Raw genomic sequence first — 14164 nt, 5'->3', positions numbered from 1 at the left:
AAAGAGTAGGAAGTAGAAAACGCCATACTATGATTCACTTTTGAAACACTTTACTGCTGAGCTGCTTGGACATGGATTAGTGTTTCCCACGCGTACTGACACTACTGGTTTAGCCTCTCGAGCTCTCCCGCCCGTGTGGCCCCTTTCCTCCGGGAGAGTAGCCCGGTAGCTAGCCAGAGCAGCCGCTACAGCGGCACATCAGCAAGGGCCAAGGGCGTACTGCGGAAGTGATGTTGATCTCGGTGGAGTAGGCCAAACGATACCACTGATCCTCCAACGCTATTCACCCTCCTGACAGACAGAACGAGGTATGTACAACATTGTACTTTTACAAATTAATCTCCTCTCTTCCAGAATTTTTACTGATTTTGTGTAATTTAGTGCTCTTTTCCTGTTTTAAACGGTAAGATTTGACCAATAGAACGGTCTGTATCTTTGAATTTGATCTTGTCGTGGATATGTTCAAACCTACAGAGGAGGGCCGTGCATGTAAAAAAAAAAATAATAATAATTGAAAAACTCCTACGGACAGGCAGATTTTTCTGTCTGTAATCCTGTACCAGTAATCGCAGTATGATTTAGTGTAAATCCAATTTGATCAACACCAAACAAATCATACCACATGATAATTATTAGGAATAATTTTCAGGATTGAAGGAGGCACATTCATACCCTGAAGAAGAAGAAGCTTAGAAGAAAAGAATGCATAATTACATAAGTTAATTTGACAAGTTATTGAATATTTTTAGCGTAAATTGTGTTGTCATAGCTTCTTGTCTCAGAATTTGATTCATGGCTTGCTATTGTTTCATGCAGGAAGAGACACAAATGAGGGACTGTATGACTCATTATAGCTGGGCAGGATCGTGGCAGCCCTGAGCAGTGGTGCTGTTATTTGAATTAAAATAGTGCCTAGAGGTCAGTCCTGTATGTAGCCCATCAAAAGAACACACACAAATCTGAGCAGCAACTAGCAATTGGCAACTGTAACTGCGACCAGCCCGAATGCAAAAAAAAAACTGTGTAAAAGAGCACCCCGGGGTTTATTGACGCCACATGAAGATAGAAAGTTTATGTCAACTTTCCAAGTTTGATCTAATTCTTCCCATGCAAGTACAGTGTATGTTTGTATTTTTATATCGGATGTATCAGACCATTATGAAGGGGGGGGGGGGGGGGCAAAGTTTGAAGCCCAGATGTATTTCTAATGTAATCTAGGCATGGATCGGTATGAAATGTTCACATAATTATATACATGACACAATATGATTATGTACTTTATCAGTTACTTAAGATAAAACAAAGATTCTTTAAAAATGCATTGTAGGGAAAGACACTGGCTGGAAATGCAAAATATAATCTCAAAGTATTAGAGAGGGAGATTAAACAACTAATTGCAAAGATAACAGGAGAGACTACCAGAGTCTGCACAGTACCATTAAAGGAGTCTAGATACGTAGACTAGTCAGTGTGATTGTTAGGCGATGTATCATAGAGTGTCATACCTTTGCTAAGTTAGACATTTACACGTGTGTATTTTGTTGTTGTTGTTGAGGGGTGTGTGGTGCAATAGTCCATGTATACTGAAAGCTGTGGCATACAGTTCATAAAGCTTTTGTGTTTGCTGTGCGTGCTACCACCAATGCCTTATTTGGACATACCATTCAAGTCACCTCATGAATAATGTATTGAACTGTCTATTGTACAAGTAAAGTCCTTGAGTAAAAAGGAGTGATTACAGTGTATGTTCTGCAACACTGAAGAAAGTCTCAATAAACATGCCATAATAGCTATGAATAGCACCCATGGTTGGCTTATAACTTTTTATTCACTCAAAAGTTTTCTGATTTGAAGGAGCTAGGCTACAAGAATTTAGGCTTTATCATTTCATCATAATAAATATATGTTCTTTTGTAAAATGTTGCGTGGATGGAACAGCATTCAATGTTTTTGTGCATATATACCACACTCACTCAAAATGCCACTAAATGTGTATGTGTGTATGTGTGTGTTGTGTGTGTGTGTGTTTTAAATAATGTACCAGGAGAGCAGGATGACATTCTAATGACTGGTCTGTATACTAAACAGAGGGGATTAGTAGCACTGTAAGTGTATGAATTTGATACTGAGTGATATTTCATTATTTTATTGGCATATGATTTTGATAGAAAAAAAAAACACAAACCTAGATTAATGTACTACACTGTACTTGAAAATAAGCAAAGAAAATGTTATTCCATTGAGATTGAATCCTTTTTCTTTTCTCATTTCTCATTCATTAGGATCCTATATTTCTGGACAATTTCTCTTTGTATGCATTCATCTTACATTGTATTTGAGTTTTGATAAATATGGTCCTTTTATTTGTCTTGTTAATTGCTTTGATATTGAGGTTGCTTCGAGTTCAAAGCAAACTTGTTATCAAAGTTTATGCAAGGTAGTTCTTTTTAGCTTACGTGCCGCTAAAAATACTTTGAACATGGTCTTGTTTTATAAAGATGTGCATTGAGAATGACTTCCAACAAACAGCTGCCATAACAGTGAACAGAATTTCTGTATGCTGCTTTAGTGATTGTTCTTACAAAACATTACTGTTAATAGTGTTATGGGCAATTCCAGCGTTACAGACATTACATTCAGAGAATTTTCTGTGACTTTGTGGCCCTATATCAACATTTCAGCATAATCATTCTGAATCCATTCAACTAGGTTTATTCTAATCCAGTCATCCTGAAGTGTTAACAGTCCCAGTTTTGATTAGTTACAGAATCATGTGGTAGTTATTACACAAAATACTTGCCGTTACCGACATTACATTTTTTGGACACGATAATGTACCTCTTATGTGGATATGTTGAAATATTTATGAATTGGAGCATTATAAGTAAAGGAAATTTTCTTGTGAAATGAGTACTCCGGTCCTATTTAAGTTGTAGATTGATAATTGTGTAAAACAGATTCAGCATTTACTCTACAGGTTCACAAATGTTACGTTATGGACATTACACTTTCAGCATTACGCTGAGACAGTGTGATAAAATAGTAAGATATGAAGCGTATTGCTTACTTTATTTATGCTGTTCTTGTTTTTCCTTTTGACTGATTTCAACAGGCATCTAAATCTGTTACAAGTCAACAAATCTTGAAGCAACATTCCTCCCAATGCCATCGGCATGACATGAAATGTGGTACCAAAGTTGACCAAGGTATAGCAGTAAAACCAGTTTTGTCAACACCAGCTCAAGCACAGAAGGTCAAAGAAGCAGTGCCTGGAAACCATGGATTTGTAAGTTATAGCTGAATTGATTACAATGCAAGTAGAAGGACAGGAAAATACAGATATTTTTTAGACTTGTGCAGTTAGAACTCCTTCAGAATGTTATCCTCTGGCATACAATTGATGTTACAACAGAAGGAAAAAAAATTGAGTAATAGAGGTGAACTTTCCTTTTATTTTGAAATCACTGGAAGAGAACTCTTAGCTGATTTGTTTTTTCTCTAGATGGGAAAAATTCCTGGGGAAAAAAAATAGCTTCGTTTAATAAACAGACATGCTTGCAGTATAAGTAATGGTCTTACTTTATTCCGTATATGGGCAATTCCATGAGAAATGTTCACTTTGGTGAAAAAATGAAGTTTTGAGTTTCACTTAAGTTCTCAAATATTCTAAAAAAGCAACATATATATTTTCATTTTTCACTAGTCGCATCATTGTCATTACAAAATTTTGTATTTTTCTCAGTCAATGAAAATACTGTATGATATGTTGCAATGATGCAAAAATTTTGCTATTTTTAAAGAGTTTAGTGTTCCTGTCTCTAAAGAAGGCCAGATATGTCCTAGAAGCCTCCTTCAACTTTTAAATCATAGTCCAGTGTATATATCAACGGAAAATCACAACCAACTTCCTTAACATTCATAAGTTTTTGACCCATTGATCCTCAAAGTTGTGTGATTTCTATAACATTTGGAGCGTCATGTCCGTTACGTTTTTTACTATAAGTTTTCATAGCCATGAGGAAATTAGTGTAAAGTTGCTGTAAATTCATTTTCTATGTTAGGATTGAATCCCCTTGCATGTGTGGAAACCATTTTTCTATACCACTTCTAGTTTTCCTGTAAATGGCGTAACGGACATGACACTTTGCGTAACGGACATGACACCTCATATTAGAAATGGCAGAAATAACACTGTGGCCCAGTGACACAGGGTGGTGATCAGTTTTAATTGCTTGAGGATAGTAGGACATTTCTATACTTGAGTAAATATTTAAGTCTGCACATCACTCAATATAACAAAAACAAGCAGACTTTGCTTTCTGCCACTGGAAGACTTGATTTTAGATGATCTTGCTACCCTGTTACACCAGTTTGATCCATTCCCACCTCTTGTAATCCTGACTGATAGACAGCAGCTGTCATTCCAAGGAGTATTTAGACAATGGAGTTTTCACTGTTGGCCTTCCCTTCAATACTTAAAATGAGCACTTTATACTAAAGTACATTGTAGACCACATTTAATGCATAGCATATCCACCATGGAGTCAACACAACAGCCTGGAACTCCTGCACAAATGGATCCTCGTGCATCCAATGATCACTGATGATACAACAAAGAATCCATATATGTCACCAGCATCAATGTCTTCACTGATGGTGTTGCCTCATAATTTAAAAAAAAAAAATGTTTGTGCTGCATCCATGCATGTACCTCCCTCATCTCTATGACTCTATAAATCCACACCTTCAGTGGCATGTTAATGAGATATCACTTGCCAAGAGGGCTGAGAATGGAATTGTTTGCTTTATTAAGCATGTTGACAGAACATGTACAGTGCTGTAGCTCTATCGTCAGAGAAAGTCGGTCTGAATGCTTCCTATCCATTTCATCAATACAACTAAACTAGATGTACCTCTATGCCAAGGGATATACCGACCATATGACAGCGCACAGCATCGTACAAAAAGCACAATTTTGAGATGCTACATGTATGAGAAAATGTTTATCTACTGAAAGGTACACTGTATAATCAGTTACAACCAGTTGGTAGGGAAAGCATCCAGTATTTCAAAAAGTCCTACTCACAAGCTGGTGAGAATAATGTAACCAGTACACCACTCTGACAAGCCTTAAGAAGTGCCTAAGCAAGCAATAAGTTGATTATACAATTTGTACGAGTTGAATTTGCCGTGAAGAAAACAAGAAATACTTTGTTGCCCAGGTGACCACTCTACATGGAAATGGATTACGTTGTGAAAATTCTCAGAAAAAAGGGGGCTTCATCATTCACTTCTAGCCAAGAAAAGAAAGCATTTGTTGACAATGATAAAATACTGGTACTAGCAGTGGAAGTTTTTACAATAGTCTATCCAAGACTGGATAACAGAGGATGATTCTACTCCAAGGATGTAATTAATGCCAAATGAAAGAACTTTGCCGAAGTGAAATTTACATACTGTACCTTATTTCTTTCAGATGATAACACTAATTTGATAATGGTACCAAACAGTTTTGTGGTCCTGTTTCATTGCATAAAAGTTGATGCAATCCTGAGTGCATTTTAATGATGTTGTATTCAAACTTTTTATTTCATACAGATCTGGTTCGTTCTATTTTCTTTGCCTATCCGCAGATATGGAGACATGGTCTTCTGTGTTGTACATGTATGTCATTGTGGTACTCTTGGCATTGTACTCCATGTGCTTGAGAGTAGCTGTTAGATCACTGAAACCTGCAATAAATGGACTTTTTGATGTTTTGTTCAAGAATATAATGTAGTTAGCAGTGTGCAGTTATTTTAATCTTTTTATTTTGAAACAAAGAAAAGAAAATATGGTTCACCTTACAAGGGTGTCATGTCCGTTACGCTAGTGTATAATACTAAGTATCAAATATTAGGCCACTAAGAAAAAAATAACCATAGTATAAAATAGTAATATGTCCTGTTTTGCTATGGTGGGTGGTAGTAACTGGAAATTTGTCACTAATTGTAGCTAGCTGGTGCAGGAGCGAATTTGTTTTATATTTGTTTGTTTTGTAAATATAAACAAAGACTAACCCCCCTTAAATGATATAAATATAAGAAATATTACATGATTGCAGTTATGATGTGTGTCCCTATCTTCTAACCTTACTATGCCAACAATTGAATATCTGCTATACCTTGTAATAAAAAAATTCTCTTAGCTTACAAAAAGTGGACAAAACTGTCATGTCCGTTACACTCGAAGTGTCATGTCCGTTACGCAATATTTTAAACTATTAAAAAAGAATGAACAGTAAAACTACTCTAAATTAGGACTTTATGAGTAAAGCATGACCTAAAGGTTTAATCAAGACCAAAACCAGCTGCATCTTATCCAAAAATTCACAGGAATTTTCATAATGGTAAGTACATCAAAATGCCTTGTCCATTTAGTGTCATGTCCGTTACGCTCGCTAAAAATGCAATTTCTCAACAACCACTTGACAAATTTCCATGAAATTTTCTGTGTACATTACATATACTTAAATGTGTCTGATAAACTCAATTAGAATCTTTTGGAGACTCCCAATTTCACTGTGTGATGGTTTGAATCACAAAAAAGTGGTCTGGATGTCATGTCCGTTACGCTGGAATTGACCATATTTTTTTAACAAGCAGCACTACAACGTATAATGAAATGTCATCTGTTTTTTATGTTTTTTCATTCCAGTGTCATGCAACACATTACAAATATATGAAATCCTGTCTACCAGTACTTATTCTCTAAATAATCATTTTAAACTGATAACAAGGATAGAACAGTTTCAGTGTCATTCTCTTTCTTGCTGGATGAAATATAAACTTTTATAAGGTATCAATGTAAGCATTACATAGCATGAATGATTTGAGGAATACTTTAATTATATACTATGCAAGTTATTACTGGTTCTCAATTGGTTAGCACTCACTGTCTAATGATCTCTTCTCTTGTTTGACAGTCACATGATTCCTCCACTTGTACCTTCAAATATGATATTGTTCTGTTCTCATGTACATGGAATTAGATTTATTCCTTGAAAAGCTCTCTACGTACTCTTATTTATATTCTGATAAGGACATTGTAGGCAATCTATCATAAAGATTCCATATGTACAAGTGGACAAATTAAACTGAAACTGAAACTCAATCAGTTCAACTTGCCTTAAAGTGGTTGCACCCTTGACTTTTGGTCAGTATGATAATCTGGGTTTGAAAATGACACCAATACAGGCTAGGGAGGCGAGCCAAGATGAGTTCGACTCTGACCGATTGTCCCGAGGGGCCCAGTGATGCGGATGGTCCGGTTCCAGGCCTCCTTGTAAAGGACACCTTGTGCGTGCGGACACCTGGAGGAGACTGTAGGATTGAGCTCTGCCTTGGAGATATCACCAAGCTTCCTAACTCAGACAAAGTAGATGTCATCCTGGTATCAGCCTTTGGAGGTAAGGTTGTTTTGTAATTTGTTTTTCCTATCATGTAGAATCCGTAAAAGATTAACTAATCCCAAGGGCAGATGGAGCCTCTCCATATTTAAAAAAAAAAAAAATTTTAATTTTTTTACCAAGCAAAACTATACCAGGGAAATGGTATGTTTGTTTGCTTGTTTGTTGTTTTTTGTACTTTGTTTTTAGTATTTTCATGCAATTTTGTTTGTTTTGCTACATTTCTTCCCAATACACTGTAAACATGTGATGATTCTCTGCCATTATTTAGTATCTGATACATTTTTCTAGCAAGTTTTATTGAAATACATTTTATCACAAAAGGATATTCTTTTATTGTAATCTTGACATGCAACTCAGGGTAAGTTTTTTCATGTATTTGCATTAAACTTGCTTGTAATATTTTAAAACATTTCAGGTGGTCAGGACTGGAAAGTCTGACATGTCATCGACAAATCTTGTCAATATCTTTATCAGGACATATTCAACAGGTGCTCTTAGTCCAAAGGAAAATTGTTGGGAATTTATTTCTCTCTCTGCTTTGTAGGAAGCTACAGCAAAGGCATAGGTGTGATGGGCGCCCTCTATAAGAATCTTGAGATTGATGTGGCCCAGCTGAAAAGGAGCCACCAAGAGGAGGATCTTCGTGCCCTGTATTCCTGCTGGTGGACCAAGCCTCTCCCTGACCACCTGCCTTATCATAGATTGCTTTGCTTTGAGAGCAGAGGGGGAGAATTTTCTGGAAAAAAGTATGACGTGTTTGCCAGAATGTCTTCTTGTTTTTTGTTTTGTTTTGTTTGTTTTTGATAAATCTTATTTTGTAAACTACTGTATATGCCATATTTTCCGTGAATCGGGACTTCTCGACGATTTTGCAAGTGGCTTAATTTGCGATTGTGGAGTAATTTACTGAACAGAGAAATTGTTATGTGTAAGTCTCATTCATATTAGGATCAGAGCCATTATTTTCGTGTGTCTGTTATTTTGCGAATAGCACCTGACTCACGAAATTCGCAAAATATTCGGCATATACAGTATTTCCTAGACTCTTTTGAGAATTGATTTGATGTCTCCTGGTTATTTACTGTAAGTGTTCCTTGTACATTGTTTGTTATTTTGCACAGAGTCAATACCAAGGTTATGTATGTTTGCCTTGTGAAGTGCAGTGGTAATCACCCTCATTATTCAAATTGTTGTAAAGTAGTGTGAGAATGTGTATGTGTGTGTATGTTTGTAAGGTGGTATGTGTATTGCAAAGAACGAGTATACAGAAGCATAGACAAGAAGTTTTGTGTTTTTATTGTTGTAATGTATCACAGGTGTAAAGATGAAATGTGCTGGTCTAATATAAAAGGGTGATGCTGGGAGCAATGAAACAAGCAGTTATAGTCGCAATCCAACATCAGAACAGCATTTCATGAAACTTGTCAGTCACTTACAACTGTTTTTAGCTGAAATCCTCACATCTGATTTGCTAAGAGCAAATTCGTCACTGAAAATCACTGACAAAACACTTGATGAAATGCCACACCCTGACCTGTCCTTTAGATTTTCTTATGTGCTTATCTCATGATTATCAAGGACTATAGTTATACCAATGAAAAAAAGTGTTGTGCTCTTGTAGGGAATCTTCTGAGAGGAAGGTGATTAATCTGTATTATTTTCTATATATTTATATGTGTACATGTTTGTACATTCATATGTTAACAATATGTTCAGTAAACTTTACTATATCGAATTACATCACACTTTTGATACAATCTCTGCAGCAATTGACAAGTCATGACTAACTTCTCATTTTGATTGTCAAGGTACTATGACCCAAGTAGAGGGGCAAGAGGGCGCCCCCAGGAGTTGGTTTCCCACGCCTTCCGTTGCCTTGTCCCCATCCTAAACAACCAGGACGGCTCAGTCATCACACCACTATTGAATGCTGGGAGCCAGGTGGGACATTGACTTCGCTTAACAGATCAAATTTAAGTTTAAGGGGATATGGTCATTTAGTGTCTGAGTTTCATTCTACTGTAAATGTTGCATATTGTGAAATTTTTCACAAATTTTGCACACTGCAGATTAGGGCTTTCAAATTTGGGAAATATTTCAGTAAATACAGAAAACAAAAACAATTGCCTCAAAATGTCCACTCTTACAGTAATCTAATCTTGAAGGAAATACTGTATTACCATGAAGATTTATTTTTCAATGAAAATTGGGGAAGCTCTGCAAAAAGTTGGAAGATGACAAAAATTGTTATGATAGATTGAATATTACTGATAAATGGCCTGATACTGTTGTGTGTAGATATGATGCCTTCTCTGTGGGCAGTACTCTTGGCTTGTCCTGTCTTGTTTACTAAGGATCAAGAATAAGGTAATTGAAATCATAGGATGAAGTGCATTGCTTGTGCCTTTGAATATTGGATCAAAAAGGACCACCACAAAATATTAATAGTTTTTGGAGCTTTAGCTCTGGCAGGAGGCTAGACTTATCTTTCATGTAAAATCTGTTGCTGAAATGACGTTAGTAATATGATGAAGGCAAAATGCTTAAAGAGATGGTAAAGAAAGCTGTTGGGATATAGAGTCATAAACAGGAATAGACAACTTTCTCCTGGAGTTGAAAAAAATATCTTTTTACCATAACAGTCAATTGTACATTTGTTTTAAGAGTACAACTTGACTTTACAGTACTTGATGTCAACTTTGCTGCCTTGAATAACCCCAGGGATGTGATGAGTGTGAGATGCTAAAAGGGATGGTGGAGAATGCTGTGAGCTGGATGAAGGCGGGTCTTCCTCTCCGCCTCCTCAAGATTGTCATCTATGCCAAGGTCCTCAGCAAGACAAAGGCAGCGATGATCCTCCAGAGACCAAATGATGACGACATCCTCAAGCTCTTCTCTGATCTCAAGGAGAGGTTCGAGACCAAACTCTCCATCACAAAGGTAGAGTGTAATTGTAATATGACTCATTCCCTGCAAGCTGTGCAATAAATTACATAATTTCAATGTCCCATAAAGAGTCTAAGGTATCTCCATGCCATTGGAGGTGCCATACCATTCTTCATGCCGTTTGACAGAAGGGACGTAGAAGAAACACAGAAGAAAAAAATTCCTGTGCATCTTATTTGAAATCCTTCTTTGCGGCCAACAATACAGTATTTAATTTTTGTTATTTGTGCCTTTTTTGAATTATTTTGAGAATTATTAATCAACACAACATCATGCATGAATTGAATAAAAGTGTTACCAGCCATTCCTGTACATTTTTGGACATATGTGTGTGCTTTGTCAAACATACCTTATTTTGTAAGGTCACCTAATTCATCACACCTTTACAATGTGTTATTGTATGTAGCAATGTAAATGATACAATGTGTGATAAAGTATCTCAATGCAAGTCTTCCTGTCAACAGAAAGGAAGCATATAACATAAATTGACATTTTATCATCTGTTATCCCCATTTGACTTTCTTCTACTCCAGAGGAAAAGGAGAATAAGTGCTTTTGTTGTTACTAGAGTGATGTTACGATGAGGGGTTTCTCATTGTTTCTCTCCCACAGGAAGTCGAACTGGACTTCGATGTCTACCTGTCGTACAGCAACAAAGACCAGAAGGTAGTCGACGACATCCAGGCCACTCTACAGCAGCTCAAGCCTGACGTACGAATCTACGCCTCGCAGCAGAAGGTGGACGGAGATGCTATTTGGCAGCAGGACATCTACTCTGTTATGACCAGGTGTGCCCGGGTCATCACTGGTCAGTTGTAGTCTTATTATATAGATGTAAAAATTCACCACGCGGCCAGATATTTAACCCGTTGAGGACAGGCTGATTTTGCTACAACAGGCATTTCCCATAGACACTTGCCCGAGTATACTCGGGATTCGTCCTCAATAGGTTAAGGGGGTTTGCAGTCAGTGTACATCTCAGTGATTTCAGTTACTATGGCAACAGTTAGAAAACAACCATTCAGTCGCTAACTCTAAGTTGCTTGAAGATAGAGGTATATAATTATGGTCAGTTGAAATGGCTTCAAAAATCCTCGTGAAATTAGCCCCCAGACTTACAGTTGTAGATATCCTCTATCACTAGAGATTAGAATTGATTTATTCATTAACTAGGTTTTAGCAAAATGATTCATCAAAACTTGTATTGAAATATGTACAGTTAGATGAATTTTATTGGCCAGGTTGGGCTTAGAGGAAAGTCATATGGTGAACTATTGAGCAGAGAACTGTTCACAATTCCTTTCACACAAAGAAGTACCGACAAAAGCTCAGTTTCTCAAAATTATGTGAATTCTCTGTCCATACAATCAATTCTCATATAAATGTGGTACACAGGGGTTCTCTGTGTTTCACAAAATGAGTGAAATATGCATAAAGAATTGTGTCTTCTGTCACAGTGTTGAGTCCAAACTACTTGGAGTCACCAGACTGTTTGGAGCAGTATAACATTGCCCTGTGCTGTAACCGCCAAGCTCAGAGGGATATTTTGGCACCGTTCTTTGTGGAAACTGTCACCTTGCCCACTTACATGGGTCTTGTGCAGTATGCTGACTGCAGGTGAGTAAAATGTAGGTGATGGTTAGCATTGGAATACAGTCAGGGCCATATTTTAACATCAGATTGCAGTTTTTGTTGTGGTAAAAATGTGAATGTATTGATTCTCATTCATTTCATATTCAGGCTTGGGTTGTCTTCTGTCCTTTTGATCATAAAGGTGATTGTCATTATGTCTTGGAGTTTTAAGCCCTAATCAATGAACTTACTCAATGTCTTTGAATATAACATTGGTATTCCAAATAGATTTATTGTGATTTAAGACAGATGTGAAGATGAATTGACAGAGGTCTCCAGTTGTTTGGAGGTGGGGCTTGTTAATTGGGATTCTTGTTTTGGATAGTTTGACACAAACAAGGAGATATTTCTAAAAATCTAAAAGACTGTTTCAAAATGGGTTAGCATACAGTTTCTTACCAGTAATTAATAACACTAGTAATAACACGAACACCTGTAATTACCATCTAGCCTGGTTCGATTTTTTTCTACATGCTGTAAAACCAGAAATTTTTGTATGCATTTTATTTTGTGAATTTCAGGAGAACCGATATTCCGAAAATTAAAGTGCACACAAAAGTTCTTGTCTACACTACTCTATATGCATTTGATGGATCCATGCAGTGGGGCTTACGGTTTGGTCTTTGAAGTTTGTAAGTAGCATTCTTTGTCTGTTTGATTATCACCTCAACAGAGATGATTCATCTGAGAAGATAGCCAGTACCTGTCAGCAGCTTATCAAGACCTTGCCTGTCATGGCGACTGATGATGGTGAGGGCGAGGCCGAGTCCGATGGTGACCCATTCTGCTACGACGTCTTCGTCTCCTACAGTCACGCTGACTCGGAGGCAGCCAAGCACATTGTAGACACCCTCCAGGGGCTTGACCCCAACCTCAGGATATTCTACGACATTCAGGAACTGAAGACTGGTGAGTTAACACATCTCTGAACTATAGAGCCAAAAAGGACCAGTGTGTGCTGCTGCATGCACAAAACATGTTTGATTAGAATGATGGATTTACCCATTTCAGATGTAGAATTTTCTTTAGATGGGCAATTCCGCGGTTAGTAACGTTACATTTTAGGGACATTGTCATGATTTAGATTAGACTCATTTCTCTATCTGTGGATGTGAAGTCTCATTAATGTCACCAGAGATCATTCTAGTGTAGACCTAGAACAGAGCAAAGAATGAAATCATTTCATGAATTATTTTAGAAGAAAGGTCTGCTTTTAATGCCGGTTAGTAACGTTACAAAAAAAGGACATAAAAAAATGATGAGCATCTTTGAACAAAAAGTTTGCTAAAACTGGTATAGCTTGAAATATATCAACACTTATTTTTCATTTCTAGCTTTAAGGGCAATATCTACCCCAAATATCCTTTCTTATTATAACTTTGTTTGAAAATTATGTACAAAAATCATGGTTAGTAACGTTACGGTTAGTAACGTTACGGTTTGTCCAGTGGTTACAGAATTGTGTGTTAACTCAAATCATTACATGTTTCCCCATGAGAATGCAAAGTTAAAGCTAAGAAACATCAGATAAGACATTAAACTCTTATTTCAATCATCAAACTCATGCAGTATAGTACCATTGTACTTGTACATGTTAAAAAAGACTAGAAAAAAAGTTTGCATAAATTACAAACTAAAAAAAAGTACCACTTTTAAAGACTGGGTCAAGTGATATCCACAGTTTTATAACTTTGCCAATCACTGTTCATCATGACTCACAGTAATTCACAAAAGTAGCCTGTTTTATTGAGCAAAACAGTTAATGTGTTCCTTATCAAGAGTACCTTTAATAAAGGGGAAAGAAATCAAAGAGCAAAAACTAATGTACCGGTATAAAAATTGTAGTATGTACAGTGTATGGCCAATTGTGGTGTGCGTAGTCATTGCATAATAGGAATCCAGCATAATGCAATGTTTTATATTATTGTGAAAGTAGTTTACAAAAATTGTAAGTCATATGACATTAACTCAAATAATACAGTGTATTAGTTGAATTCATGTTTATTCAAGTCTAGAGACTTGTATTTTTTTATCTTTTAGACCAGTTTGAATGTCTAATCTCTGCATTGTTCTGAAAACAAAAGTCTGTTCGCTGTACCTGAAGCGTAATTAACCCCGACAAACCATTCTATGATA

General features: G+C 36.6%; 1 protein-coding gene across 1 annotated transcript; it reads left to right on the top strand.

The window, feature by feature from the left end:
* Nucleotides 1–7254: 7254 nt before the first annotated feature.
* Nucleotides 7255–12957, top strand: LOC139725302 (uncharacterized). The gene is made up of 7 exons (XM_071636394.1): nucleotides 7255–7447; nucleotides 7995–8196; nucleotides 9259–9391; nucleotides 10172–10390; nucleotides 11009–11204; nucleotides 11854–12013; nucleotides 12702–12957. Exons 1-7 carry the CDS (start codon nucleotides 7255–7257, stop codon nucleotides 12955–12957), a joined length of 1359 nt encoding a protein of 452 aa, XP_071492495.1.
* The last annotated feature ends 1207 nt before the right edge of the window (nucleotides 12958–14164 follow it).

Source organism: Diadema antillarum, unplaced genomic scaffold (assembly GCF_040938485.1).
Source record: "Diadema antillarum isolate AM-2024a unplaced genomic scaffold, OU_Dant_1.0 scf00000017, whole genome shotgun sequence".
Lineage (NCBI taxonomy): Eukaryota > Metazoa > Echinodermata > Echinoidea > Diadematoida > Diadematidae > Diadema > Diadema antillarum.
Note: the sequence above shows the minus strand (reverse complement) of the source record. Positions and strands in the feature narration are given on the sequence as shown.

Bases quoted from the DNA above. Each gene is read 5' to 3' on its own strand.
- LOC139725302 (XM_071636394.1), top strand. From the start codon at position 7,255: ATGAGTTCGACTCTGACCGATTGTCCCGAGGGGCCCAGTGATGCGGAT. The intron at 11,205-11,853 runs GTCAGTTGTAGT...CTTCTGTCACAG, and splicing joins GTGTGCCCGGGTCATCACTG to TGTTGAGTCCAAACTACTTG. The intron at 12,014-12,701 runs GTGAGTAAAATG...TCACCTCAACAG, and splicing joins GTGCAGTATGCTGACTGCAG to AGATGATTCATCTGAGAAGA.